This window comes from Ranitomeya imitator, chromosome 5 (genome assembly GCF_032444005.1).
Source record: "Ranitomeya imitator isolate aRanImi1 chromosome 5, aRanImi1.pri, whole genome shotgun sequence".
Classification (NCBI taxonomy): domain Eukaryota; kingdom Metazoa; phylum Chordata; class Amphibia; order Anura; family Dendrobatidae; genus Ranitomeya; species Ranitomeya imitator.
In genome coordinates, this window is record NC_091286.1 from 634225352 (window position 1) to 634239556 (window position 14205).

Sequence of the window (14205 nt, forward strand, 5' to 3'; positions counted from 1 at the left end):
TGTGCTGGACTTACAGAGGTGCAAGAGCCTCCTATTATTATTTTAAATCAATACATGCCTAAAAAATATATATATATTTAACTGTTGGAAGAGCACTTTAAGGCTCCACTGCCTACCAGGGTTTGAAAGCTAAAATACGCGCTTAAAAAAAACAAACAAAAAAAATGCTGCAAAAATGAAAAATGCGAACATAGCTTTATTCTATGCAGAGGGATATCTGCTGAATAGAACCATCCTTCATTCATTTCAATGCCCGCTGTAAAAGTTTTCATTGTGATAAAGGCCATTAGAAAATGGCTATCGGGCCTCCAAAAACCATTAGCTATATTTCCACTCATTCGACATTTTCATTATCCACATGTCCATCTCCCGGCCGGCATCCTGCCCCCCTAATGTCTTCTGGAAGCAAACTAATATGGTGGTTGGAGAGAACGCCGCGGCGCTATCATTATGACACTAAATATAGGAGCACAATTGATTTTCGCTCTATTGAGCACAATGCATGAATGGATATAGATCTGCTGTATGAGGACAGACAAACCCACAGACTACAATAAGGTTCATTTGCTTCCCTTGTTTTAATTACGTTTCGAACGAGCGCTGCCCGTGTCCCTTTCACTTTTTACAATGTACAAAAAAAGAAATATCTAATTACACGAGTTGTCAGCGGTGTCGCAGCTTCCATGGTCTCACACGCCACAGTGATCCATAGATGAAAGCCATTGCTTGGACAGCAAGCGGGAAGAACGATCAAATCTGCCCCCAAATATAACACAGCAGCTTATGCTCAAGTCAATAATGCAATAATCCAGGAGAGGCATTTCGGCAGGGTAACGCAACACCACATCTACCTAACTCTGGCCACCAGGGTGAGTATATGTGGCCCGCGACTCCAGGCGGGTCCCCCACCCCACCATTACACTTTCAACTATATCGGCATCCTAGACACGAATACAGTTTAGAGAAACGATGGAGAAGGGAGTGTCACCTCATGTTCCCTCTCCCATCAAAACCCTTCTTTGTCTGACGATTCAGCGCAGCGGCCAGATGACATCATTACAATGTGTCCGCTGTGCTGAGATGCGATCTGAAGACACTAGAAAGAGGCGGAAGTGAGCATTAATTTTTTTTATAGTATGCAGCCTATTATACAGTACTAGATTGTGGCCCGATTCTAACGCATCGGGTATTCTAGAATATGCATGTCCCCGTAGTATATGGACAATGATGATTCCAGAATTCGCGGCAGACTGTGCCCGTCACTGATTGGTTGAGGCAACCTTTATGACATCACCGTCGCCATGGCAACCATTATGACATCTACGTCAATACTGTGCCCGTCGCTGAATCAGAAACGTGAGATGTCTACGTCCTTTATGACATCATCGTCGCTGTGCCCGTCCCTGGCGGCCTCAACCAGAGACGCGGGATTTCTACGTCGATGCTGTGCCGGTCTCTGATTGGTTGAGGCCTGGTGGCCTCGACCAATCAGAGAGCCGGGATTTCCAGGACAGACAGACAGACAGACGGAAAAACCCTTAGACAATTATATATATAGATGGAGCACTATGTGGGGCCATTTTACTGCATGGGGCACTATGTGGATCCATTATACTGTATGTAGCACAATGTGGGGCCATTATACTGTATGGAGCATTATGTGAGGCCATTATGTATGGAGACCTATGTGGGGCCATTATACTGTATGGAACCCTATGTGGGTCCATTATACTGCATGGATCACTGTTCGGGGACATTTTATTGTATGGAGCACTATGTAAGGCCATTATAATGTATGGAGAACTACTGTATGTGGGGCTATTATACTGTATGGAACAATATGTGAGTCCATTATATTGTATGTAGCACTATGTGGGTCCATTATACTGCATGGATCACTGTTTGGGGGGCATTTTACTGTATGGAGCACTATGTAAGGCCAATATACTGTATGGTGCACTACGTGGGGGGCATTATACTGTATGGATCACTATGTGAGGGTCATTATACTATATGGAGCACTATGTGGTAGCCATTATATTGTATGGAGCACTACTTGAGGCCATTATACTGTTTGAAGCACTATGTGAGCCATTATACTATACGGAGAAGTATGAGAGGACATTATACACTATGGAGCACTGTGTGGCAAATTATAATGTATGTAAAGCAATGCAGGGGCCATTATACTGTATGGAAGGCAACACTGGGCCCCCTTATACTGTATGAAGGACTATGTGGGGCCCACTATACTGTATGGAGCACTTTATATGGCCATTACACTGTATGGAGATTAGCGTTGGAGAATCATACTGTGATGAGATCACCATTCTTTGTCAGGGGGATTGAGGGGGGAGTACAGTAGTGTCATACCGTATGTGTGGAGGAATTCACTGCAGGGGTATTATACTGTGTTCGGGGGTACTTTTGTTAACATCACACTTATACGTAGTATTCAAGGTGTTTCCATTCACACAAGCGATAATTGTCCTCTGTACTCATGATCAGCGGGGCCCTAGTAGCCAGTAATCATACATTTATCAGCTATGTATTAGAATAACCGATCTCCTAGATATATAGCGGAGGGAATATCCACAGGATAGCTGGAAAAAGTGGAAAACCCTCTTAAAAGAGAACTGAACTTTCAGCAAACTTTGCATAAAGTCAAAATAAGAAACTTTGTAATATATCTTTATGGTAAATGTCTGCTTCTTTCTTCGCTAAGGAGCTACTTCGACTATTTACTCCTTCCTCAATAAGTCAACGATTACTAATACATATCAAATCCATCTTGTTCAAAATTAGATGAGCTGCCAATAATTAAAGTTTTGGGGTTAGATCTCATATTATACTCACTGGTGAGAAAAGAGAGGGAGGTGAGAGGAAACGGGCAGTGGGAGACTCACAGAGATCATGTTGAGCTTTCTAACAAGCCTTTTACCTCACCTCAGAGGTGTATTCACATCAGCACAGCTCAGCACCATTGTACAATGTTCTCCATATTGCGGTTTGTGTGCTATTGATTTATTCACACATATCAAATGTTAAAGTGTTTCTATTGCAGTATTTCACAGTCGAGATCAAAATGTATCAAAAACCAAAACGCATAAAAAAGTACCAAAAACACATACAGAATAACCAATTTCTGCTTACATTTTCTTGCAGTAGTTGTTCTTTTAATGCCAAAAGAAAAACAAAAAAGGCTACATTTGTACATACCCTTACTAAGAAATGAAAAAGAGGAATTTCTCATGTCTGAGAATAGGAGACATTGTTATAGCAAGTCTCCTCCCACCAGCTCAGAGTCAACTGCTTATCCTGAAAAGTTACTCAAAAAGTAGAGATATATATCTTGGTACCGCCAGTGGATAGAAAAATATTTAGGCTTGAGAGTCCTCAGTGGGTGATACCTTTTAATGGCTTTACTGAAAAGAATGGCTATCTTTTCAGTTAGCCATTAAAAGGTATCAACCACTGAGGACTCTCAATTCTAAATATTTTTCAAAAAGTAGAGTTACCCTTTAAAGACTTCATAGAGAAATATAGAGGGGAAAATTAAAACGTTATTATCAGATCATAAAATTTTGCACCAATTTTCCAATGTAAAGCAGATCGTCGTGTCCATCCGAGTCCTGTAAAAAGCAGCATGCACAACTTCATATATGAACCATAGCCAAACATAAAACGTACATTAGCAAGTGCTCTGGAAACTGCTGATGAAGTGCATTCATTTTGGTATCATTTAATAGCAATGACGAGTCTATGAATCTACGGTTGCATAATCTTCAATTCAGAACGTAAAGCTTCATTTTATACAAAGCGTACATTTTTTTTTTAAAGAAAATGCCAGTATTTTGACCCACATTTTTCATGTACCAGTTAACTAGAAAATTACAGAACCTGAAGTGTCCTGATAAAATGTATCAAGGGGATTAGAACAACACAGACGTCCCCCCACCGCTGCAAGACTTCTACGGCTAGTGAATGTAAAATGAGGAGGAATTATTTATTTATTTTTTGGACGCCACAAAAAAAATGAGGAACTGGGAATTGTTAATTGTGTGAAATAATCATTAGAAAACTGAAGATTTGCCCAAGCTAAGGCTGCAGAATCTGTGGTTTTCGACATGCAGCACATTTTTTTTTCTTTAATTTTGCACAAGCTGGACTGCTTCCCGGCAGCACATTGATTTGTGGACCACTTCTTAAAACACCCGCAGTGTAATTAAATATTAAGCCCCACTTTGATTTATGCTCTAAGAGGATTACTTGACAAACTAGGAGAAGCTTTCACACATCATCTGGTAAAATGAACTTTTCAATATCATTAAGCCCATCTTATGTGAGCTATGATTAATACTCAGATGTGTGTTTTCCATCCTCCAGACACTATAAGACTATCCTGGCTGCTTATATTCGAGCCCAGCCATCAGATACTTGTGAACGGTGCATTAAGCTTAAGACTACGTTCTCACCTTGAGGACTTGCCTATGGCAAATTGAACACATTTTTCGATAGATGATCTGCGGTTGAAATCTGTGGTTGACACTCAGGATTGACAGGGCAAAGGATGGACATGGATATTAGATACAGTAGTTGTTAGCCAAACTATCGTTGGCCAACAACTCTCTCGACTATCTCACTTCCTTTGCCAAGTGACCCTGTGTGTTCCATTTGAGAGCCACTGCCAGAATCATCTGAAGACGGGTTATCCTCCTACCGAACTACAGGATCGAAGAAAGAATTCCAACTGCTCTTTCCTCGTATCCCCAAATAATTTGTAGGGGGTCAGTTGGGAGACCCTCACAGGTACTAGATGGTCATCCGATTCTGCCAAAATGAGTGGATTTGGCTCCCTTTTAGGTAACATATACTCACCAGTTCTAAGACCACACCTTACCAGCCTTTCCACCATGTCTCCCAGCCCAGTTCTTTGCTCACTTCAGATTGGCCTTTGGTCTGGATTTCCTGGAGCTGATTAGGCCCTACATACCGATGTATGGCGCTGTTAGTCCTGGAAAATCTGCACTGATAAAATCAGGAGAACCTAGCGGGAAGCTAAAGTGGCAGGACTGGTGAGCAGCTAACCTAGGACAGGTGAGTATTAGAATACATTTTTGGAACCTCTCCAAGGCCTTCAAAACAATTTTGAAAAATTGGCAGCCAGCTTCCATTTTGCTAATGTTGTGCAACTCATGTACCAAAAAATTTGGGATTTTGGCAAATCCGAAATTTTGGAGAAATCCTTAAGGATTTTGATTGCTTTAATTTTGTTTATTTCACCTTAACCACAGACCACAAGAACCTTGTGATTATAGTTCAATCCAGAGGAGTTCAGAAAAGTTACAATCTCAACTTTACTCATTCTACAGCCAGTAACGGGCTGTAAAACAAAACAGCCTACAAAAGCCAAATTTTGTAAAATTGTTAATGGGAAACAAATGTAAATTTGATTTTTAGCCCAAAACATAAGCATTAAAATACTCAGACGCCTTCTCAATCATTATGCCCCACGCAAGTAAAATAACACATACTCACTAGTGATGAGTGAGCATGCTCGGCTAAGGTGTTATCCGAGCATGCTTGTGTGCTAATAAGAGTATCTTCGGCGTGCTCGAATACTATGTTCGGTTCCCCGCGGCTGCATATCTCGTGACTCTTCGACAGCCGCAACAAATGCAGGTATTGCCTAGCAAACAGACAATCCCCATGCATGTGTTGCGGCTGTTGAACAGCCATGAGACATGCAACAACGGGGACTCAGATAACGCCTTATCGGAGTGAATTCGCTCATCACTAGTAGAGACCCCTTTGTCTCCACAATCACTGCGGTTCTACCAATAGCTCAGGTCAGGCTGTGGTTAATATTAGATTTACTCTATGAAAATCGTTCAGTTCTTTTGCTTTATGTCTCACTGAATAGAAAAAAAAAACATCTTATTGATGGGAAAGTACCGATATACAAAGACGGAGGAGCTTAGTTGTCTATTAGGAGGAGAAAACCATTAACTATTTTGTCTTGGAAGTCTGACTGAGTTTTGAAAACTTACAAAATTGACAAGCAATAAAGCAAAAGAGGGGAAGTCGGCAAAGTACCGTATTTATTTCCTTCAATCTTTATTTCTCTATGGGAAAAAAAAATGAAGTTTCCTTTTCTTCTATGAACTGCGTGAACCTGCGGAGGATCTGAGAAACTATGTTCAAAAACTATGAGTGTGATGTTTAATTAAAGGTATACAGAGATGTTCTCTTTATTACCCAATGTACGAAAATGGGCCATTAATAACTAGGAAGTGACTCCGGAAAGACTGTCATTAAGAGCAATGCAAAATGGATTTCCATAATAATAGTTATTTTGTGTTCCATTGCAGAGATGCTCCTAGCAAAAGTCAGATATAAGTGGCCAGAACCATATGTTCACAGATAATTGTATTTTATTACTTTTTTAGATCATTTAAATTTTTTACGCTTTATTAGCTTTAATTCCATACTCCCAAGGCATTCCTCAGGTGTGATTTTGGAGCATTCTTCCACACAAAAACTCTTAAAATTCTGCAGGTCCCGTGGGTTCCTATAAACTCTGAGCATTAGTTCCTTCCATAAATCTTCTATTGGATTCAAGTCAGATGATTGGCTAGGCCATTCTAGCAGCTTTCACCAGCGGTCATGACTTCCCATAGCTTTTTGCACCTCTCTTTCTTGTGTTCAATACTTTTGCCTGTCTCATTTTTCATTATTATACATAATTTATTGACATCTATGGCTTGGCTTCTTTGCCTGTGTGGATTGGATGTGTTGTTACCGACATCTGGTGAGAATTTCATGTCAATAACACATTTATAAATATATATACTTAGGAGGTATGTATCATGGAGGTGGTTGTCCTCTGTGATGTAAACCGGGGGTAATGCTCTAGTGCATAAAGTACTAAGAGGCTTGTTTTGCGAATCTGAGCCAGGTTACAGGCAGCCTGAGAGATAGGCAGATCTGGCGGCCCACAAACCACCCCTGGGAGTGGTTCTCAAGGTAAAATGAAGTCTGTTTGACAGTCTTTGTATGTGGAGGTAAGAAGGCCTCCTGTGTGATGTCTCCAGACTGAGTCGGTATAGTGGATGCCATCGAACCTGTCTCAGAAGTCTTTGTTAAGAACTGTTTACTCAGTTTTATTTTCAACATCTAAAGAAATAATTTTTCTAACAAATTCATTCAAGACCATGTTTCAAAAATGAGTACACGAGTCTTAGAAGCAAAGCTAAAGTTTTGACTACAAATTTTTAAGTATAAAAGTTCAAATAAAGAAAAACCATTCCCTATTAATGCTGTCAGCAATGACATTTTATTGAAGAGAAATGTAACAAGACCAGAGAAAGAAAATAATGTATTCATACAAGAAAGGTGAAGGCTACAAGATTAGCAAAGCTTAACTTACAAAAAAAATTAAACAAAAATGGAACTGCAGTCATCAAAAAGAGTTGTCTAGGCCGACCTCAGACGTTAACACCTAAACAGAAGCGTCTTCTTATGCGAAGAGTTGGAAGAAAATCGACATGCATTTCATTGCAGTTTGCTAAAGAAGTAGAAATCCAAACCAGGGTAGTTACTTTGGAACAATATAGCGTACACTCCAGAGGAGTGCATGGGCGACATCCATGAAAAAGCCCCTTTCTAAAGCGCACGCATAAAAAGCCTGTCTACAATTTGCAAAGGTCAATGTTGAAAAATATCAAGACTACTGGGACTCTATACTCTGGAGTCATGAGACCAAGGTAAATGTTTTTGCAACTGATGGCTTCAAAACTGTGTACAAAGCTGAGTAGTACAAACAAAAATCCATGGTGCCTACAGTGAAACATGGTGGTGGCAGTGTCCTTATGTGGGGCTGTATGAGTGCTGCTGATGTCGAGCTATATTTCATTGATGGTATCATGAATTCACAGATCTACTGCTCTATATTGAAAGAGAAGATCACCACTCGGTGGCCTTGGTCTTACTTTTCAAAGAGGGTATACTCATTTATGCTTGGTACTGTATATATTTTAGTTGGGAAAGGTAACCTAGGCACAGTGACTATGCAGTCCAATCTGCAGGCACCATATTATAGAGCAGGGGGAACTGAGTGGATTGATATATAGTTTTGTGAGAATAGATTCAGTATAACTTGTCTTTTCATCATTTAATCTTCTGAATTTTCTCAGATTTTTAGTCCAGTAGGCGGTCCTATCAGTGATTGACAGTTATCTATATGCACACTTATACATAGAAAACTGTCAGTCACTAATAGGACCGCCCATCGAACTGGAAATCCCAGAAAGAGCAGAGGATTAAATTATGAAGAAACAGATTACAGTTAATCTTTCCTTACATCAATCTACTCCGCTCCCCCTTCTCTATAACATGGTGCCAACGGATTAAAACATATTTTCATAGTGATTGGTTCCGTTTAAAAAAAAAATTCGAAATGTGTGAATTTTTTTTTTTTTTTACAAAATATGTTTTCATCTTTCGTTGTTCGAGCTGTCACATCTTATTTTTTATTTTGCGTGACTAGATGAATTATTGTTTATCAATACCATTTTTGGGGTACATATGATGTGTTGATAGTTTTTATTGTATTTTTAGGGGAAGTAAAGTGACCATAAAAAATGGCAATTTGGGATTTTTTATTCTTTATGGAGTTCAGTGCATGCATTAGCTAATTTTTTGCTTTCAGTGTTGCAGTATATAGGAAAAAATAAATCTCTTATTAAGTCCAGTGAAAAGATTGTGATCCACCAAAACAAGAGAAGTTAGTGGTTCTCTGCAATGGCTCATAGATCGCAGTGCCTAGAAGTAGACTCCTCTCTATGAGGTCCATAGATCCCAATTTAGAATTTGGAAAGGCACAACCCTTTTAAATTATTATAGAGCAGTTTTACCTTGCCTAAAGAAATTCTGAAATGTGGAGCACAAGACAACCATCTGATGAAAAAAGATAACCAACATTGTTTTTGCTAATCTTTCATGAGATTTTTATACTACCACTATCCTATGAATGGTCAGTGATTGCTGAGCGTTTGGCTATCTTGTCGCAATAATATATTGAAATTGTAACTTGCTAAATTTTAGCTTTACCAAAATTCACAGAAAGGTAAGAGTGCTCAATGCCACCGCAACTCGAGTTATGAAAACATTTTAAAATAAATACTAAATGATGAGGTTACCTTTCTGTCTGGCCATGAAGCTTTCAAAACGGCCTGTGTTCTGAAAAATACCAGGAGCTTGCTGTCCTCATCACTCAGATTAAATGCTTGTTCCATAATCTGTAGCACATCGATTCTAGGTTTCACCGGTAGAGAATCATCACTGCAGAACGGCCGTAACCACTCCAAGAGGTCATCAGAAGAGACAAGATTCTCCCTATAAAATAAAAAGGGGGCAACTCAAAATTTGAATTCAAGAAAGTGTGGGGCAAATTTATCAAACTTAGGACTCCGGCAGACGTCCATGAAAACTGGTCTGAGCATGGGCCGCAATGCACCCACTGGCCGTGGTTCTCCTAATACAAGAGTGATGCCTTCATATATTTTGTTGAGGCTGCCGCGATTAAGACAGGAGACAAGCGGCCAATCCGCACATCGTGGTCCATGCTCGGAACGATATGGGAAAAAGCCTCTGCTCACCAATGGTCCATCTAGTAGCTGCAGCTCGCGATAAGTAGACCTGGAAGGTTCACAGACCCTTGTCAGGTCAGACATTTACTCTCAGGTTAAAAGGTCCATACTCTACATCGTCTATCACAGTTGCTCACACAACCGGGTCTGATCCTGAGGTATTTTGGACTTCAGGAACAGATATAATTTAGTGGATTATATTTGCATCATTTTGGGTTACCAATGTGACGTTTTAACTTTTTTGTGCGACCAATAAAAGGTTTTGTTTATTTTTTGATGGCCTCCAGAAAAAATATTGAAAAATTATCTTAATCCAGATACATCCTGATGAAGAGCAACACCCAGTAATAGAAGCCCTAAGGCAAAAATCTGCAATCTGGAGCCACATGTAGCCAGCAATGTCATTCTGTGCAGCCCTCAACAAATGGATAACCGTTTTTTAATTACAAAGAAATGGCATAGACACGAGCAAGGATGCGTAATTCCTAGGTATGAGAGAAACCGTGGAAGTTCGGGTTCTGTTACACGACCAAGCTTTAGTACAAAGTTCAGTTTAGTTACCAGAACTGCACCCAACTTGAACCCGAATCCCTTTGAAACCAATGGACAGCCAAACTTTGGAGCAGGAAAATCTATCTCCTCTACGCACTCCAGAACCGTGAAACGGACATCCAGGAGAAGTCCGCATTTGGAGTTCAGCACTGGACACTAAGTGACCAGTATGAACCCCGATCTTTACCATTTGTGTTCGCTCACCTCTAATAATTACTAATGGTGCACTACGTATCCATCTTTGAAACACTTACGATATCCTGACCCTCCACTAGATGAGGAAAGTTTCATTGTAGCTTTAAAGCGAACATGTTAGTTAAAATGTACCTAGGATACCTGAATAGGTCAATGAAAAACATTTCAAATGCTATCTATACAGTCCTAATCCGGAAAGCTTTGCATCGCTATTATTGTTTTAATCCCATGCGAATTAGGCCTGGTGGGTGGATCTGTGCACTTGAAGTTCTTCTCCCCATCAGTGTTGCCATGGCTTCTTGAATGACAATGGAGACAGAGGCTCTGCTGCATGATGTCATATCTGCTCGCTATTGTCAACCAAGAAGCAGGGGCTGTGCCGGTGGGGAAATTCCAAGAAGAGCTGAGGACAGCAAGTGCACGGATACACACATACAAGTGTACTTAGAAGCTTAATTGAGTTTTGGCTCAATGGAGCCCCAAATAAGTGACCAAGTATCATCGAAATATATCTCCCTGCCCTATCTTGCAGTCCCTTAGGTTTCTTATGTAAATTCTTAATGACAGGAATCCTTTAAAGGAGTAGTTAAAGACTCGGCTGTTTCGGCATTACACATAAATCACAATGGATTGTGAACCAAATAGAAGATGGACCTTATCATCTCAACAGGTGGGAACATATACAATTCGTACATCACAAATGTCCTAGATGGTAATATGTACATCTTGTACTGCAGCTTCTAAGATTAAATCTGACAAAGTGGCCCTCGGCTCAAAATAGGTTGTGAACCCCAGCCCTAAGGGAACCTCTCAGCAGTTATGGACATTTAGTGTAGCTGTGAGGGCACTTATCCCCAAAAAATGATGGCCAGTCACGAAAAATGTAATGTAGGACATATGCAAATCATGTTGGAAGTACAGTGGCTTCTTTCTAAAGCCCTTTCAGCATGGATTTTGTCATGACTGACACATCGAATTTCAACTCTACCACTATGACCATATGTAAAATGTGCTAGCCGATACTCTTTATAAATCTGATGGTGCATGTTCTGATTATTGTACACAATAACTTTATACAGCACATGTGTGTCGCTATATATTGTGTTGAATTTTAAAAGACTCCGTATGAAATGATGAATGTGCTCTCCAAGAACACAAAGGGTTTATTCAGCGCTTTAGAGCAGTGAGCTCGTGAATCTTGTGTCACCGTAAAGTGCATTTTGTATGACACATGCTACACTCCATTGATTACAAGGGTCTCCAGAGAACACAGACCATTTATGCTGGAATCCTATACAACAATCAAATGGTTACCTGTCACCGCCTGAGCCGTCTGTGCCTGTCCTGGAGATACCTAAAGGGACATTGTTGTGGGATCAGATTTAACCTTGGTGATGACTATCCTCTCTGAAGCGCAATAATTAAGTTCCTATGTTCTCCTGTAGTTTTTGCAAACTGTGAGGCAGCCAGTGCTGCAAGTGTGGCAGATACAACAAAGCCGAGAAAACAGGGGCCCGGCTGCTCTTGTACTTCTAATAATGAATGGGGTTATCCACATGTCCGTGATTTTTACGGACCGAGCAGTCTACGCAAAGTCGTGGAGAAGTCAAATTTTCATTGGAGTGTTGGCTGAAAGTTGGTAACACAAGTTTACGGGTCCATGATAAAATCATACAATTCTCAGACTGTTGTATAGGAAAAGGTGGATAAACATTTTTTTTCTATTATTCACATATGACAACAAGTGATGAAACTCAGACCAAACTCTGACGAAACTGGGATGGAAATCGCTGATGAAATTTGTTCCTTCTTTCTCATAGGAGAAAAAACTGGAAACCAAGAAGTATCGTTTCTCCTTGCGGAGAGTGACATGATAAGCATGTCGAGGTGAGGAGACTTAAAGCCGCAATGCTCCTCTGGGAAATATGCAAATTATCTCTTCAGAGAGGAAGACGACTAGAACTCTAGTGCCACCTATTGGAAGTAGCAATCCTAACAGTCAATGTTGACCCTTTAACGAGCCTTGTCACATGACTTAAGATAATAGCCAAACCAGAATCTCAATTTGCAGACACTGTTTCGCGGTACTGCTCCTCGTCAGTGCAAAGTGGAGATCTGGTTTGGCTGATTGAGGGGCGTCTGACCGGGATCCAAGAAGTTAGAAACTGGAACAAATGGACCCCCCATGAATCCCATTTGCTTGCATACAAGGACCAAAGTAGGACGCACCTGCTGTAGTTTTATGCTGTTTGGACAGTGCTACCTCCAACTTAGAAGATTCAGGGATTCAGTTTACGGTCATTGACAACAGAGGGTTACTAAGGACCTGATTCATCATGACCAGAGATTTTCTTACTAGTCTTGATGAGGGTGTGCACTGGAGTCAATCACCACTTCGGGAATCTGGAGCATCAGTCAAGTGCTGGGCACCTCTGGGAAACCTTGCCAGGGCTGGAGAGAGATTTCTGGAGCACTTAACACCACAACTCGTCACGCTCACGCTCCTGTCACGCCCCAGCTCCGCTAATTTCGTCAGAGCTTGGAGAAACGGACGTGAAAACGGCAAGTTGCAAAATTTAGGAGCAACTTTGAGTTGCACCTAAGTTTTACAAATTTTCATAGCTTTTATGCCAGAATTCTGATGTGAAAGCTTTGATGAATTGGGTCCTAAGGTCTCTGTTTTCCAACACTCTCCAATGTTTAAAGTGTTCATTTCTTTTATACCCTCATAAATATAGGCGTTCCATGCATACATTTAGAATACATCAGAAGTCATAGCTGCATGATAAGTAAAAGACACTCCCCGTGTAAATATAAAACACAGTCAGATGATTAAGGCCTAACAATGATGAGATGGGATGTTAAGAGTAGTTAGGGTAGTTAGTGGGAATTGTGACTCAACGTCCCTTCCTTTTTTTGCACACAAGAACACAATCTATTTTATGTATTTTGGCCTAGGTAGCAGAGAGCTCTGACAATCTGATGTATAGCATGACATTGGCAGTTAGGATCGCCCACCTTTTACTGAGACTGGGACATAGATGCTCCACCACAAGGGAAGCTCTTAGCGATAATACTTACAGAAGGATGAGTCAATAAATAATAGACCATTAACCATCATATCCAGATGGGCATTCTACAAATTTGCCAACAAGAGACGACAGGTTGAGCATTTCCATCATCTCTGTGTGGAACTTACAGCAAACAAGAATGTTATTCAAATGGCAAATTATCATAATTCCATTTAATCTTATAGGATCATATATTTGCAAAACCTACAGACAGAAAGCCAGGAGGAGATATGTCTATAGCTGACATAATGTGAGGGAACAAAAGCACCCGAGCGATGATGGACATTAATTCACCATGCTCTTTCATCTAAACAGTTATTCTCATACATTATGTGGTCGGAGTATTGACCTTTTACAGAGATAAATGTGATGTTAATCTCAGCATGCATAAACTCTACCATCGTTCTACAGATGTATCTACACAAATTCACTAAATCGTAACATGACTGATGCAACATAATGGAAGAGGACTGTCACGGCACAACTGACGAAGGCTGGCACGGAACAATGAACACATTAAGTTATGGCACAATGGACGAACTGTCCCGGCACACAAGACAATGACTGTCTTGGCACAATATACGTGTGCCATCGTGGCACAATAGACAAGGGTTGTCATAGCACAATATAAGCGGGCTGTGATAGTACAATAGACACAGACTGTCAGGGCACATTGGACATGGACTGTCGTGTCACAATATCCATGGGCTGTCGTGGCATGACATACGCGGGCTGTC

General features: G+C 40.6%; 1 protein-coding gene across 1 annotated transcript in view; it reads right to left on the reverse strand.

Moving 5' to 3' along the window:
- NBAS (NBAS subunit of NRZ tethering complex) overlaps window positions 1-14205 on the reverse strand; it is an 854371-nt gene that overhangs the window by 153647 nt on the left and 686519 nt on the right. The window contains exon 48 of the mRNA XM_069728113.1: window positions 9201-9396. Within this exon, the coding sequence (XP_069584214.1) occupies window positions 9201-9396 (196 nt within the window). The remainder of the gene's footprint in view (window positions 1-9200; window positions 9397-14205) is intronic.